This window comes from Chiloscyllium plagiosum, unplaced genomic scaffold (genome assembly GCF_037043375.1).
Source record: "Chiloscyllium plagiosum isolate Xiang-an unplaced genomic scaffold, Cpla_swu_hap1 HiC_scaffold_9, whole genome shotgun sequence".
Lineage (NCBI taxonomy): Eukaryota > Metazoa > Chordata > Chondrichthyes > Orectolobiformes > Hemiscylliidae > Chiloscyllium > Chiloscyllium plagiosum.
In genome coordinates, this window is record NW_028270147.1 from 68,159,902 (window position 1) to 68,176,835 (window position 16,934).

General features: G+C 38.4%; 1 protein-coding gene across 3 annotated transcripts in view; it reads right to left on the bottom strand.

Annotated features, from left to right (window-relative positions):
- The window catches only part of hmcn1 (hemicentin 1), a 607,098-nt gene that overhangs the window by 205,515 nt on the left and 384,649 nt on the right, over nucleotides 1–16,934 (bottom strand). For all 3 annotated transcript variants that reach the window (XM_087990747.1, XM_043699541.2, XM_087990748.1), the window contains exons 42-44: nucleotides 9,265–9,361; nucleotides 6,073–6,195; nucleotides 1,764–1,925 (exon numbers count right to left, since the gene is read on the bottom strand). In XM_087990747.1, coding sequence (XP_087846873.1) covers nucleotides 1,764–1,925; nucleotides 6,073–6,195; nucleotides 9,265–9,361 — 382 coding nt within the window. The remainder of the gene's footprint in view (nucleotides 1–1,763; nucleotides 1,926–6,072; nucleotides 6,196–9,264; nucleotides 9,362–16,934) is intronic.

Below are 16,934 nucleotides of genomic sequence, written 5' to 3' on the forward strand. Positions count from 1 at the left end.
CAGCATCAAATGTAGGGTTTTTACGCTCTGTTGGGGCTTGGAACACAGGCTGATGCTAGCCAGTGTGGCAGTTCTTTGGCTCAATCTGGCCATGGTCCATTTTCCTGGAAGCAAGATTTGGGATGGTGTAGCCAGGATGAAACAGGGCTATAGACAGGAAGCTCAATTATCCGACATTTGATCATCCAAATATCAGAATATCCGGCAAGATCGTAAGGTCCCGATGCTCGGCTACACTATGTTATCTGGCATTCGATTATCCAGAGTTTGACTAACTGAATGAAATACTTCCCACCCGTGTCCTTCAAATAATCAAGGTTCCTCTCTTACATCCATAAGAGATAGGTAAAGGAATTAAAAGGATCATTCAGGCCTATTACTGAAGCTAATGTGGGTTGTCCAATTGTGCTGGGCCCTGCAGGAACTAGGAGATGGATTTCAGGCCTGGAGGTGTCCTTTTGGAGGCAGACTAGGGGAACGAGTGCTTCAAGCAGGCTGAAATGTCCTCCCCACCAGTCTGAATTCAGCAACAGCTGCAGATCTTGGCTCATATCTAAAGAATTAGTCTTTAATTCGATAGTGATCTCATCTTGTTGCCATTGATTGAGATTGCCCAAATTGGCCAATCTCACAGTTATAAGTTTCCCCTACAGTGCAGGCTCCTCAAGAGCTCCAAGAAATTAAAATCTATTCTGACGTCCAGCTGAAAAAAAGGTATGTTTATCAAGAATCACAAAGGCATAATTGTATCAAAGTCAGGAAGTTGAATTGTAGAAATAATCTACCTAAGTCACTTGCTTATTGTCAAAAGATTCAAAGCATATTAAATATCTTCACTTAGTTAATATTTGTGAATGAGAACAAGTTCTAGTTTCATTCACATGTTTATGTTTGTACCAAATTTTTCATACTTTTATACTTTTCTTAGTTACACATCAAAAGAAGATTTATAAAATGTGAATAGAAAATTTTAAGAACCACACTTTTAAAAGGTCATATTCTTGTAACAAGAGCCTCAAATGTATCAATAAGTGAAAATAAGTGGATGCACTGCTAATTATGTCAGTATCACAGATTGTCTTGCTCATTTTCCAGTATTATTAAATATATCAGTTTATGTAGTTGGTCTGTTACATCTTACTCTGTGAACTTTAGGGTCGTTCAAACCCTGTCACCTGTCTGAGCTCAAACCAAGTCCCATTCACCTTTCACTCCTGAGCTCACTGTTGTATGTTGACTCCCAGAAAACCCATTTGGATTTAAAAAAAGCTCATCCTTTTTTCTAATTATTTAAGGTCCTCACCCTTCTGTATCTCTATAATCTCCGAGATATCTGTGCTCTTCTAATTTTGACTTCTTGAGCAATGCCAATGTTAATTACTTTATCATTGGTGACAGGGTCATCAATAGCCTTGGCTCCAAATTCGGTAATATCTTCCCTATACCTCTTGGTCTCCCTGCTTCATTTTCATCCTTTAAAATACTTCTTAGATCAAGCTCTTTGACCAAGATTTTCATCTTGGTTGTTGCTCAGTGTCATTTTTTTTTAATATAGTGGTCTTGTGAAGCAACTTTCTATTAAAGATCCTATTCACGCACACACAATGTTGTTATTGTTGGTTTGCTGTTTCGCAGTATATTTTAATAAATATCAAGAACAATGATGAAATATTCTTATGTATTAACCGGTGCAGGGTTAGTAACAAGGCAAAGATAGCTGATTTTTTTGTGAATATAAAGTTAAGACAAAGTTCTGTAAATACCATAAACCTCCAATGTGTATTCTTTTATGCTATTTCCAGCGATATTAGATGCCACACAAGTGTAGGATGCACCGTCAGATATTTTAGCATTTGAGATTTGGAGCTGTCGCCCTCCAGAGACAATACGGACTTGTCCAATATGGTCATTTAGCAATGGAGATCCTGAGAAGTAATAAGTACAAAACAAATTCTGTAGCAAGTTTGTGAAGAAATGATGCCATAATACATAATGACTTTGTAACTCCAAATTAGCAGTCAAGTACTTCCCTGACAGTTACCGGTTTACACAGACAAATGCGAAGAAATTACAAATATCTACACAGTTCATTTGTATCTTTTTATCCCTCACCCTTTGAAGTGTATCTTCTTGAATTAAGGAACAAAGTGGAAACACAAACGTCTAACAGTATATCCTTTCTTTATCTAACATTTGAATTAGGCAGAACAGAAAGGATCAAAAATGTGAAATTAAATGCCAGTTATCGAAATTATAAATTACAAAGCTGAGTGCAGTAATATCAGTTAACATCGAAGTATTTCATAAGTATTGCATTAAAACTGTGTCATATGAAGGAAACTCTTTTGTCAGAATACTAACTATAGCAATGTTGGAAAACCCTGTTTGGGGCTGCAGCTGAGAAGTGAAGGCATTAATTTCTTAAACTTGGAAGGATGTTGGCCTCCTCATGGATTTAAACCTGTCGGCAAAGAGATATCATGCTGTGTCCAAATGCCAAGCCTCAACAAATAGGGACATATACAAGATTTTGCAGTCAACAATGAAGGTATTTTACTACTGAACTCAAAAGATGCTGTTTGCAAAGATTTAGTCATCTCTGTGGCAGGGATTTCCTTTTCCTAGACATCAATTTAAAGCTGGCATCAAGAGGATATTGTGACATGCAACAACAATGATACCAGCAAGGTAAGTAAGCAATTACTTTTAAAAAATCTACTTAGTCAAATATGTGGACTTTTTAATCAGAGAATCACAGAATTTTTATGGTGTGTATGGAGGCCATTTGCCCAACCAATCTGCACCCATTGTCTGAAAGAGCATCATGAATTAGTGTCACTCTCTTGCTTTTCATTGTGAACAAAGTACATTGTTTATCTGAATAGAAACATCTAATGTCTTCTGAATGTCTCAACTGAACCAGCCTCCACCATATTTCTAGACAGTGAATTCCAGTTAAGAAAAAATGTGATATTACTCAAATGTGAATTTGGATTTTCAGGGTTAGGCAATGATGATGAAGTTAGTACATCATTAAAAATGGAGATACAAAATAATTACACCTACAACTGAAATGTATATTTTACGTTCTTACAGATAGCATTAAAGTGGACGTTCTCACCAGTTGCCAATTACAAGGGAGATCACAACCTGTCAGATGCACTACAGTGCCCCCAATGGACAAGTGTGGGTTCACTGACAGCAGCTTCCAGTTTGCCACTTTATTTTGCACACGTTGAAGCCAGACCAATGTATGAATCTTTATCAATGCATGTACTCAGCTTGCTTCTATGGACCCCATTCACATTAAACTGATGACCATTCAACTTCTCTTGCTGGACCACATGCTAGCTTACAGATATTTCAAATAAACCTGTTACCTCTGGAGCAGATGGAACTTGAACATGTAGGGTTACATTGCAAGTGGTTTCCTCTTCTCAGGTGTGGATGTCCTCATTTCTAAACTACAACTGTTGCCCAACTAAACCTTTCATACACTCTTGTTCCTGAAAACTAGATCTCAAAAACTATTGCTAATGTAACTCCTATATTTAAGGACAGGGACAGAACATGTCAGCAAATTATAGACTAGAGAGCTTAGTAACAATTATGGGAAAAATAATGGAATCTTTAAAAGGTGAGAAGCAGAACATTTTGAAATGAGGGATTCCAGACTGAATAGTCTGCATGGATTTCAAAAACGAAACCCTTGCTTTGTCAACCTTATTGAATTTTTTGAGATGGCAGCAGAAATAGTAGACATTGACAATGTAGTAGATGTAATTTAGCTAGATGTTCAAAAGGCTTTTTGATAAATCACTATATGACAGACTAAGAATAAAGTTAGAGTATGTGAACTCAGGGACAATTAGCAGAAAAAGTGGTAATTGGCTTCAAGACAAGGAGCAGCAATAGTGTGTGATTAACAAACAGTGCTGGAACTACTACTGTTCACAACTTGCATCAACAACAAAGACCACATTTCTAAATTTGATAATGACACCAAATAAGGGGCAGTGGTGTTAGTCAATACTGAAGTGGATTGCAACAGAATTGCAGGAGGACATTATTAATAACCTTACAAAATGGGCAAAAATATGGTGAATAAAATTCAACACAGATAATATGAGGTAGTATGTTGTGGCAGAAAGAATAGATAGGTTAATACTTGGAAGGTGCAAGTCTAGGTGGGAGAGAAAAACAATGGGTTCTTGGAGTACAAATAAATCATTGCCAATTTATTAATAGTCATATCACAGGTTCACAAGGGATAAAAAAGCAAGCTAAGCATTAAGCATTCTGATCAAAGCAAGGGTATTTATTAGAAAAATGTTGCGAGGGCCAACTGGCATGGTGAAATATTTTATCAAGTTGCATGTACAATACAAAAAAAAACTTCTGGATTGATTGTGATTTAGTTAATCAAATAAGCTATCTTGGTAGGTGAAGCACAAAAAAGATGATAATCCTACTCATAACTATATACCATGTTCCAATTGCTAATACCTATTAACTCTGTACAATGTACTAACTCTTTCTACTTATTTACTGTTCACCATTCCCCATGCTCGTAGATCTTTCAGCTTGCTGCCTACACCTACTTACTCCATCCCACTCACAGCTCTGTTCCACTTATTGGCTCCCTTCTACTCATTGCATCCCTCCTGCTTGCTACCTCTTGTCAACTTTCCATTTCCCTCTCTGATCCTTCAAAAGTCAATCCTCTTGTTAATTTTGTCCCTTCTACTCACCAATTCTCTAATTTGTGACCTTCTTCCCTCTTGCCATTTTCATGTGTAACTGCTAGTGAGCGAGAGGGAAGTTAGAGAGGAAGGAGATGGGGTAAGGTGGATGGCAGGGAGGTGGGCAAAGATGGATGGCCAGGAGGTGGGCAAAGTTGGGTCAGAAGGAGACAATGAAGGGCAGAGAGATGGGTACAACATGAGGAAGGATAGATGGGGGATTTGTGAGGAAGGGAAGTGTATGAGGTAGGTGGAATGAGGAGGCAGAGACAGACATTGAAGCTGAGAGAGATGGAGGGGAAAGTGTTTGAAAGAAGGAAGGAGAGAGTGAGAGAAGAGGAAAATGAAGGAGAAAGAAGAGAATTGGGGGGATGGGGGAGACTGGAGAGGGAAAGAAGATTGAGAGAGAGGGAAAGAGTAATAGAGAGAGGCACAAGGAGAGATTATGCAGGGAGATAAGAGGAGGGAGAAGGAAGAGTGTAGGAGCAGGACAATCAATGTGTGTGTTAATCCTGGCAATGATCTATACACACTTCAATGAGCCCAATCACAAAGCAAGTTGGTAAAATAACTCCACAGAAGCCAATATCTCATTACCAAATCACCCATTATTTATACATGGAAAAGTCCTTGACACTGAACCGGCTTCATCAGAGTGAACAGAACCTCTGATACGCCTGTTTACATTTGTCAGCTGAGATGGCCTGATTGGGGCTGCTAACCAGGTCCAATCAAGGAATTCGTATTCTATGAGGTCTACCTGGCTGGCCCTGTTATAATCACTACAGGGTAGAAAAACCCAGCCTGAAGGGCCATCTTCTTCTTACTTCCACTTTGATGTGAATTCCACTAATGCCAGCTCAGAATGTGTCACACCATCTTGCAAAAACTCAATTCCTTAGCTGGTCCCTGGTTCTCTCATCTTAACTCACTGGTGATCAAAATTTCAAGCCTTGTCTCTCTCTTTTCTACCTTAACCGAAAAAGCAGAACAATTAGTTAGCTATGCTGTATGGCACTTTTTAATGGACAATTTTATTAATTATTCTCTTCAATTATTGACCTAACAATTAGAATTGTTAAAAAGTGGCAGCTAATTCACTCCTCCCCGCCTAGTCATAATATAAGCAAAACCTTCGATGTGTGAGACACAGTAATTTAAAAGGGAAAAGGTTTTCAACATGATGTAACTTTTTAAACATTCTACAAGTATAGAGGATTTTTTTCATTTCAAGGATCATAAACATGATCTGATTCTTTATATTGGCTGATGTAATAACTAATAGTGTACATCTTTTAACCATTTTTTTCTGTAGATGTTAATTACTCACCATTTTTCATCCACATTAGACTTGGTGGTGGAATACCACTGGATTCACAAATCAAGCTGATTAGACTTCCTTCTATGACTGTCAGCTTGGATAGTTCATTTAATCCTTGAATACTGGGTGGAACTAAATAACAAGATATAAGTTTGCTTACATAACATGACAACAGCATATGGACAGATGTTCTGAGTTATAATTAAGCCACATTTTTTGAGGGGATATAATACAAGTGGAAAAAAATAAATTATTTGTGAACAATTCCAGTCCTCTGTATGAATAACGCACATTAAATGTTAATACAAGAAAATAAAAGAATGAAAGTCTGGAAAATTTAGGTAGATTTATTGAAATTCGAGCAAATTTTGTATTAGTTCTACTTCAACTTATTTGAAAAGTTTAACGAAAATCTAATTTCAACTGCCATTCTAAAGCTAAGGCCTTCTATAAAAAATAGCTTCAATTGGCCCCAACCCAGAGCAGTTGGAATATATTCAATAATTGTATTAGACTAAACTGACAGAAACTGCAATTTTCTGAAGGCATGTGGCCAACATTTCTTCAGTGACTGAAAGTTTAAGAACAATAACTTTGGATATGGATTTCCAAAAATAACAGCAATGACGCTAAATAACTACGGGACTAATCTTTGTTTCCTTTTTAAAAATCTATTATTGCCTAGCTCACATTAAGCTTCAAGAAAAGCAGCACTGGTCAGCTGCAAATGAAGTCTGGCATTTTAATCCAGTCATTAGTCATGTCATCTCAATGATGCCATTTATGTCCTGCATCCTTAAATATCATTAGGTACAGAAAACAGGAAATTAAAAATGGGAAAGCACAGAAATGTGTGCTTGAAGAGGCTGTCAAGTTACTTCCCCAACTAGGATTTACATTTATTCTTAAACTAGTATGGTAAATGCAGACTCCAAGAAATCCGATGCCAGAAAATGGAATGGTCCTTCACTTATGTCACCAATATCAGGATCAAGCAATCCTGAGTAGGTTTTTGTCCAGCTAGATGCAAGAGTATGAGTCCCTTGTTACATCACATTGACAACGTGCTTGAAATCTAAGCTAAGAGATGTAAGCCGATACTTCACAAGATAATTAAAATTTTAAATCCCCAAACTTATTATCTTTGTGGTTTGAGTAATAACTTCAAGATGTCAGAAAAAATGTTCTCTAATCCATTTTATTTGGGATTTTAAATTGGATTTTTATTCCATTAGGCTGGATCTTATTTCCTTATTGTTGATAAGATTTTATATTCTAATATATGGGTCATTCAGCTCCTGACCTCTCGCATTCTTAACTAATCATCTCCTACATGACCCACATTTTCTATGTAAATCACTACATTGTCCGTGGCATCAAGGCAACATTGGAATTGATTTTGAGGCAGAAATTGCAACAAAATGGACAGTCTTTCCAGAATATGAAGCTGAAGACAGTGACTTGAGGCTTACAAGTAACTAGACCCTGAACTTCATTTTCATAAAGCCAGCGAGCTGTAGACACCGTCAAGCAACCTGACGCAGCTTGCTACTTTGGGCCTTAACAAGATCAGCTGATTCGGATGGTGAACCTGGTCACAGATAATTCCTGGAGTAGGGATGGGGGAGATGGGGTGAGTACAAGTTGGCATACACATGAAGTAATACATTTCTGGCTCCACATTGTGGCAATACAATAGTGGTAAAATATGATCTACCAATATTCAACTTCTACCATTTGATTTTAATACTGGAGATTATTCATAGACTGAAAATGTTTTCTTTAAGAAAATGAAAAAAAACGCCAACTTAGATATTCTTAATCAATCCGACTGTTCAGGCATGTTATGATACATATCAGGATCAAGTCGGATCTGAGTGCAGACTTTCTGGCCCAGAGGCAGGGAGACTGAGAACACTGAATTAAGGTGGTCACAATGGTCACCTGACCAGGTTGAGCTACGTTTTTGAAACCAAAGTGAGATAAATAAAGACAATCCAAGCCAAAATTAACATTTTACCAAAAGGCAAAGAAGCTCAGTCAGGTATGAAGAAACCTTTGTCTATTACTTTTGATTTATAACTTTCCCGAAATTTCTTCACATATTTGGATGAAAGTTGCCTTCAGTTTTTGGACAGAGGAAGGAGTTGATGCATAACAGTAAAACTTGGAAATCCTGCTCTCTCTCTCTCTCTCTCTCTCTTTCCCAGTTTCCTCATCATTATGAAAGCCAGCAGCAGAAATTGGAGATATCCATTCACCAAGAACTCAAGGATTCTATAAATTTTACTACAGTTGACGAAACAAGGCATCAACTCAACAATTGTCTTCTCATATTCACTATAACAACTCAAGGACTTATTTTTATTCTTCCTTGGTACATCCTTGGTTTAAAGGTTCATAGGACTGTCTACTGGATGTTTTTCTCAGGTTTACTAATTAATAAAATTCTTTTTTCACTCAGGAAAACCTTGTAATTGCCTCCTTAATTTTGATCGGGGCTACGTTTAATTGAAGTGTGATATAGTTTGCATACTAAAGTAGTAAAATATTTGTGGCAACCAACCAAAGGGGTTAAAGAAGAGAGGTGATTCATATCCTTCCTTGCCTGACCATTACAATCGAGTAAGAATTAAACATCAGCAATTTTGTGTCTGGTAGATGAATGGAGACCCATGCAAATGTACCAATTAACTGGGAAAGACTATGCCAATTAACCAACCTGTAATAGATTATCAGCTTTCCTCATAGAACTAGAATTTTCTCAGCTTGAAGCTTTAAACACAGCTTTCAGTATTTCCAACTCAATTTAACCTTTTCCTTGGAGATGCTCCTCCCTCCCAGCCCTAAACCACTTTCACACACAGTAACTCTTTGAATAACCAGGCATTTCAAGGGTAAGAGCTTCTTCTTGCAAACAAATAAACTCCACTCTTTTTCACTGTAAGCCATTCCATTTGCTGGCAAGGATAAATGGAAGCCTGTTGTTGAAGGTACATCAAACCACAAGGTGTGAGGGGGGCTAATCTGCAGACAGGGGAAGGAAAGTTTTGTAATCATGAAAGTATTATACAGAAACTAAGCAAAATTCAAAAACTACAATTTTAAAAAAGTGATCTCACTGTAATATTTACTGGCAAGTTATACAAAATGAAATTATGAAAACCTCTAATCTATTTTTATGCAACAAAGTCAACATACCCCAAACATTTAAGTTGTAATTCTTCTCTGTTTTACCAGCCACGTTTGTGGCTTCACATGTATAACGACCAGCATCCAGGACTTGAGCAGCCTCAATCTATGAGTTAGGAAAAGTAAATTAGAGTTCTGGTAGATTATGTACAATGTAGTTAGTTGATTTTTAAAATTTTGACATTTCTATTCAATGCTACAAAATCTAATTCCTCCTCTATTGTGACTGGGGTTTTCTCGCCTGCTTTAAATCATGGTTCAGGCACTGTCTTTCTAAGTCTGTTAGGTGGGTAGGCCAAGCTCAGTCCAGAGTGGGGTTGTGGGGTTTATGTGAAGACAGTGCCATGGTAGGGACACTGGAGAAATCAATTGTTGGGATTGGAGGCAGTATGCTTGGATTAATTTGGGATAATAATTGTGAAGTGGGGAGCAATTCAACATGCAAGGTTGGGAGATGACAGAGCATGAAAGGGCAAGGAATACTGCAGGTACGGGAAACATCAATTGTTGCTACTACCCTGACTTTGATGTTAGTGAAGTGTTTAACAAGTCTAACAAGTCTAAGCTGTAGCCCTGTGCACAACAGGTAACTTTGGGAGAACAGTTAAATAAAAGTTGGCTGAGAATATGGAGATGTTCAAAGCTGATGGTTATGACAGGGAGGACAAGACAGAAAGAAACATGAAATTTTGGGGGACACTTGGATTGATTGGCTGAGCCTGTGGCTCGCTGCTTGAATCATGACCTGTGTTACTTTCCATCGACAAAATCTCAAGTGCACAATTTAAATGAAAAATGGCTACCACCACACCCAAACTGTGCAGAATAATTTTTCAATCTCCAAAGAAGCAGGCTCTATTTTTGAGTGATAGGAGGTCCTGCAAGAGGCAATAGCATTAAACACACATTCACAGAGTTCAGGATAAAGACATCTGCCACCATATAATTCTGGATATGAACTACAGATTGACCTATTATGCAAAACATAGTTATCATTCTGAGTTAGAATATTATCTAGTGCTACGGATGGTTAGCTTCTCTATCTTTATTCTTATAGTTGCAGTTAAAATAACAGTCACTCACACAGCTTATGATGAGCAGTGAACATATATTTACACATGTGATATTGTAATGACAACATAGTTTCAGCCATGCCGCTTATGTGCCATCAGAAGGTTTTCTTTTACCCTTATCTCACTACCTTTACCTCCTCAGCTTAGCACCCACAGATTGGAGATTGTAGGTATGGTTAAGGTAATGAGGTATATCTGTTCAATGACATCAAATTTACCGAACATTTATTTTTGTAAAGTAATCCAATACCTGATTATTTGCTTTTTTTAAAAAAAAACTTCCCGTTCTTTCTAGCATTTCTTTATTAGTAATGAGGCGATCCTTAATCTCTTTTCTATAACACTCTTCACTGATGTTGATATTACTCCAGAGTGAATAATTATCAAAACAGCATTCAAAAAGCAGATTTTTTTCAGTTCTTCGGCCCAACAAGTCCACACCGACCCTCCGAACAGAAACCCACCTAGACCCATTCCCCCTTTCACCTCACACTACAGGCAATTTACCATGGCCAATTCACCTAACCTGCACATATTTGGACTGTGGGAGGAAACCAGAGCACCCAGAGGAAACCCACGCAGACACGGGGAGAATGTGCAAACTCCACACAGACAGTTGCCCGAGGCGGGAATTGAACCCAGGTCTCTGTGCTGTGAGGCAGCAGTACTAACCACTGTGCCACCGTGCCACCCATGACTGGACCCAATATCTTTAAACTTCTTTTTCTCCATGGATGCTGCCAGACCTGCTGAGTTTTTCCAGTAATTTCTGCTTGTGTTTCTGATTTCCTGCATCTACAGTTCTTTGGTTTTGTTTATTTAGATTTTTCTTTCCTGAATGGCCCTTATATAGGAATTCCTTTAAAATATTAAATGAATACAGTGCCGCATCTGTGCCGATTATGTGCTTAATCAGTTTACTTGCCCAATTAAATTTCTCATGACTGGTCTGTTTCTTCTTTAGTTGCAGAGTCTTCTTTTTGTGTGGAAATGGTCCAATCTATCAGGATTCTATTTACATTGTCCATGTAAGGCTGTTGATTCAGAAATATCCCCCAAGCTTAATCTGTCTGATAGCCAAACCTATATACTTTAAAGGCTCATGAAGCCTGACTTCCAATTTTGATTTCTGCTTTGACAATGTTTTCAAATTCCCTACTCTCATTCCACACACAAACAAAATCATTCACATGCATCTCAAAAATGCGTGAAATTTTGCATACATCAATAAAACATGGCAATGTCTACTTTTAACAGACAAGACAACTTTAATAGACAGAACTTACTGAGAAGTACCAATATCTTGAGGCATAATTTAGGCCATATATATATTTATTTAACTTGCAGTGTGTCCCAACATACTTGATGCCTCTTTTAAAAGGGCAAATAAACAACACTTTTGAGCTGAGCACCTTGCAAAAAGCAGCTTTAATTTCAATTGAATATTGGATATAGAACAGCTCTTCAGCCCTCGATATTGTGCTGACCTTTTATCCTATTCTAAGATCACACTAACGTACATACCCTTCGTTTTACTATCATCCACGTACTAATGTCCTTAATGTATCTGACTCTATTACCACCGCTGGCAGTGCACTCCACGCACCCACCACTCTCTGTGTAAAGAACCGATTTCTGACATCTCCCCTAAACCTTCCCCCAGTCACCTTAAAATTATAGCCAAGTGATAGTCATTTCTGTGCTGGGAAAAAGTCTCTGACTATTCACTCTATCCACGCCTCTCATCATCTTATACACCTCTATCAAGTCATCTCTCATCCTTTTTTGCTCTAATGAGAAAAGCCCTAGCTCCCTCAGCCTTTCTCATAAGACATGCCCTCCAGTCCAGGTAGCATCCTAGTAAATCTCCTCTGCACCCTCTCTAAAGCTTCCACATTCTTCCTTTCATGAGGTGACCAGAACTAAATGCTATATTCCATGTGTGGTCGAACCAGGGCTTTAAAGAGCTGCAGCATAACCTCGCAGCTCTTAAATTCAATCCCCCTGCTAATAAAAATCTAACACACCAAACACCTTCTTAACCCTATGAACTTGGGTGGCAACTTTGATGGATTTCTGGACATGGACCCCAAGATCTCTTTATTCCTCCACATAGCCAGGAATCCTGCCTTTAACCCTGTATTCAGATTTAACTTTTCAAAATGAATCACTTCACACTTTTCCAGGTTGAACTCCATCTGTCACTTATCAGTCTAGTTCTGCATCCTGTCACTGTCCTGTTGCACCCTACGACAGCCCTCCACACTATCTACCACTCCACCAACTTTTGTGTCATCAGCAAACTTACTAACCAGCCTTCTACTTTCTCATCCAAGTTGTTTATAAAATTCACAAAAACACAATTGATCTATATTTCCAAGTATTTGTTGTGAACTAAAGCTGGGAATATTTTCAAAACTGTTTTTCCTGCTGCAGGTGAATCCAAACATACCTTGGTCCTTCAGGTTTTATTCTAAATGATGTGCCACTAGCCTGGTTTTAGGCTTAATCATTCCGTCAGGAAAAGCATTTTGGTGTACATCAATCTATATGATAGGGCTGGCTGCCCCCTTTTTGGCACCTCCCTGTACATCCCAAATCACCCACGTTTGTAATTCTTCCTGTTTGACATCTTTAATTAACTTGTCTTCTAACTTGTTTGGAAAGTCTTAGTGGTTACAATCATGTGGGGTTCTGTTCCTGGTGTATTATACTTATGGTCTGAGTTAAACTATGCTCTCTAGCCTTATGCTACCTGCCCCTTCCTACTTACAGCATATCTTTCAACTGCTAACAATCTCTTTCTAGGGACATGTTCACTCCCAGACCCATTGGTTAAGCTTGCATTGCATTATATTTTACATTTTTTAAAAATGTAATGTTTCCAATTCATGGGCTTAACCATTTTGCCCATCATCCTATTGCAAGCAACCACCAGCATCCCCTGCTCTATTTATAATAGTTACTTTTCTTCGTTCACTCACTGCTTCTAATAAGTATTTAATTTTAGTATCCATTTTTGCGCTTGTGCTTTGGGACCAATAGCCTTGTCCATCAGGCACTGTGATATTTTGATCCTCAAAATATAATTGGTGTGAGAAGTATTTAGCTCCTCTTCACTTTATAGAACCTGCAAATTTGTAATCTGTACAAAATAACCTTGAAAAATGTATTCAAACAATCTGGTTCCCATGCTGTACAATTATTCATTTTCTATCTCTGCCCAAAGCTTTTCTCCACTTTATAAGCCTCTCCACCCCTCTTACAATAAACCATATTCCCTGTTTGAAACAAGTTTCTAATGGCCTTACACCTTACCTTAAGTTCACCACATTCTCATCATGATTTTGGCTTTAATGAAAGCTTTGCTGTCTATATGCAATACATTCAAATGTTCTGAAAAAGTAGAGCTAATTACAGTACCCTTCCCAAGGTACTGAACTGTTCTGAGGAAAGTCACAGGGCCCGAAATGTTAACTATTTCTCTTCACAGATGCTGCCAGACCTCAGAGCTTTTCCAGCAACTTCTGTTTTTGTTTCTAGGTTAAGGGGGGTCAATTAGCTCAGTTGGCTGGTCAGCCAGTTTACAACGTAGAGTGATGCTAACAATGTGGGTTCAATTCCAGAACCAGCTGAGGTCATCATAAAGGACTTTCCTTCTCATCCTCTCCCCTTGTCTGAAGCATGTTAAACCAGTATCTGTCATCTCTGTCTAATGAGACAGTAGCCCTATGGTCCAGTCAGGCTAAGGCAGTTTTATCTTTACACCAATGATGGCCTACTTAATAACAACAGCATTTCACTGGATTCTACATTCATCATAAAATAATTCTGGCTATTGTACAAGGAATAATCCCTCTTTTCAAAGGTGTTAACGTATTATTACCCCCAAAGCTGAAAATGGAACAATCTGCATGTTTCCTGAATTTGTTAAAGTCCAAACATATCTATAAGTTGTCAGTAATAACCTCGATATAAAATTTATTCATGAACGTTAACAATCTGTCTAAACTTCCATCAGGCTTTGATTCCCAAAACATTGTTTTGTTTCTTATTCATGTTGCAGTTGTACAGCGCATAGACCACTTTTAGAGCATTGTGTACAGTTCTGGTCACCCAGCTATAGGAAGGATATTGTTAAATTGGATATTATTAAGTCAGAAAAGATTTATAAGGATGTGGGCAGGACTAGAGGATTTGAGTCATCAGGAGAGGCTGGATAGGCTGAGACTTTTTTCACTGGAGCATGGGAGGTTGAGGGGTGACCTTTTGGAGGTTTATAAAATCATCAAGGGCATAAATAAGGTAACTACCAAAGGTCTTTTCCCTATACATTACTGATCTAGATGAAGGAATGTATACAAAGATAGGTGGAGGGACAGGTAGCATTGAGGAGGTGGGGAGGCTACAGAAGGATTGAGATGAGTTGAGAGGGTGGGCAAAAAAAGTCGCAGATAGAATACAACTTGGGAAAGTGTGGGATCGTGCTCTTTAGTCAGAAGAATAGAGGCATACGTTATTTTCTAAATGGGAAGAAAATTCAGAAATCTGAGGTGCAAAGGGACTTGGGAGTTCCTCTTAAGGTAAACGTGCAGGTTGGGTCAGTAGTTAGGAAGGCAAATACAATGTTGGCGACTAGCATATGAAAGCAGGGATGCACTTTTGAAGCTGTAAAAAGCTCTGATCAGACCACATTTAGAGTATTGGGAGCAATTTTGGGCCCTATACCTCAGGAAGAATGTACTGCTTCTGGAGCAGGTCCAGAGGAGGTTCACGAGAATGATCCCAGGAATGAAAGGCATTACATATAAGGAGCGTTTGAGGACTCTGGGTCAATACTCAGTGGAATTTAGAGGATATGGGGGGATTTAATTGGAACTTAGAATACTGAATGATCTGGACAGACTGCACATTTGGAAGATGTTTCCATTAGCAGGAGAGACTGGGACCCAAGGGCACAGCTTCAGAGTAAAGGGAAGACCCTTTAGAACAAAGATGAGGAGAAAGTTCTTCAGCCAAAGAGTAATGAATCTATGATGTCATTGCCACAGAAGGCTGAGGAGGCCAGGTCACTGAGTATATTTAAGACAGAGATAGATAGCTTCTTGATTGTCAAGGAGATCAAAGGTTATGGGGAGAAAACGGGAGAATGGGATTGAGAAAGTTATCAACCATGATTGAAATGCGGAGCAGACTCAATAGGCCTAATTTCTACTCCAATATCTTATGGTCTTATAGCTTAGAAGAGTTCAAAATTACAGGGCATATTTTTAAGGTGAGAGGAAAAACATTTAAAAGGGACCCCATGGACAACCTTTTCCACACAGAGGGTGGTTTGTATGCGGAATGAACATCCAGAGGAAGTGGTAGATGCAGATACAGTTATAACATTTAAAAGACATTTGGACAGGTACATGAAGAGGAAAGGTTTTGAGGGATATGAGCTAAAGGCAGGCAAGTGTACCAGTTTAACTTGGGAAACTTGGTTGACATTAATGAGTTGGACCAAAGGGTCTGTTTAGGTGCTGTACAACTCTATGACTTGTGCTTCTGTTTTGTAGTTTAAGTGCCAAGGCCATACCATATTACTTCTTTAGTAAAGAAGTAACTCATGTGCTTCACATTCAGAAAACAGGATTGGATAATCATACTCCAAAACATTACATTTTGATTCAACCATCCTCTGGGTTTCAGACAAAATCCAGGCATACATTTCTTAGTTAGAGCTATATTTCAACCAACTACATACCATAAATCTATCTGGAAAACTTTTCTTTATATATACAGTACTTGAACCCAATTAAAGTTGACAAGGCACTGAGACTAAATGAGATGACCCGAAGGATTTTGAAGGAAGTGACAGAGGAAATTGCATGGGCAGTGGTCATAATTTTAAGTCTTCCCTAGACTTAGAAAGTACCAGAAGACTGGAAAATTGTAAACAAATGGCCTGATCAAGAAAGCCCAGCAATTATAAATCAAGGTTAGTTTAACAGCTGGGGAAGATTCTAGAGACAATTATTCGAGATAGGATTAGTAGCCACATGGAAAAAGGTGGATTGATTACGAAAAGTCGGCATGGTTTTCTGTAGCAGAAATGGTTTAGAATTTGGAGGTTTTTTTTGGAAGAGTTAGTGGAAAGGCTTGGTGTGAGACAAACTGTTGATGTGGCGTATATGGACTTTCACGAAGTGTCTGATATAGTGCCACACAGTAGACTTGTGGGGAAAATTATAGGCCATGGAATAAAAGGGTTGAGTGAAAGGAAACAGAGTAAAAGTCAATGGATATTTTTGGGATTGGGGAAGGTTTGTAGTGCAGTTCTGCAGAGGTAGTATTGGAATCCTTGCTTTTCCAGATATATATTAATGATGTAGATCATGGTATAAAGGGGACAATTTAAATGTTTCCAGATGACATAAAGCTTGGAAGAATTGTAAAATGTGAGAAGGACATTGTTGAACTCCAGAAGGATAAATAGGTGGTGGAGTCAGCAGATAGGTTGCAGACTTTCAATGCAGAGAAACAAGAGGTGATGCATTTTGGTCAGAACAACACTGGAAGCCAATACAAAATACAGTTCTAAAGGGGCTGTTGGAGCAGAAG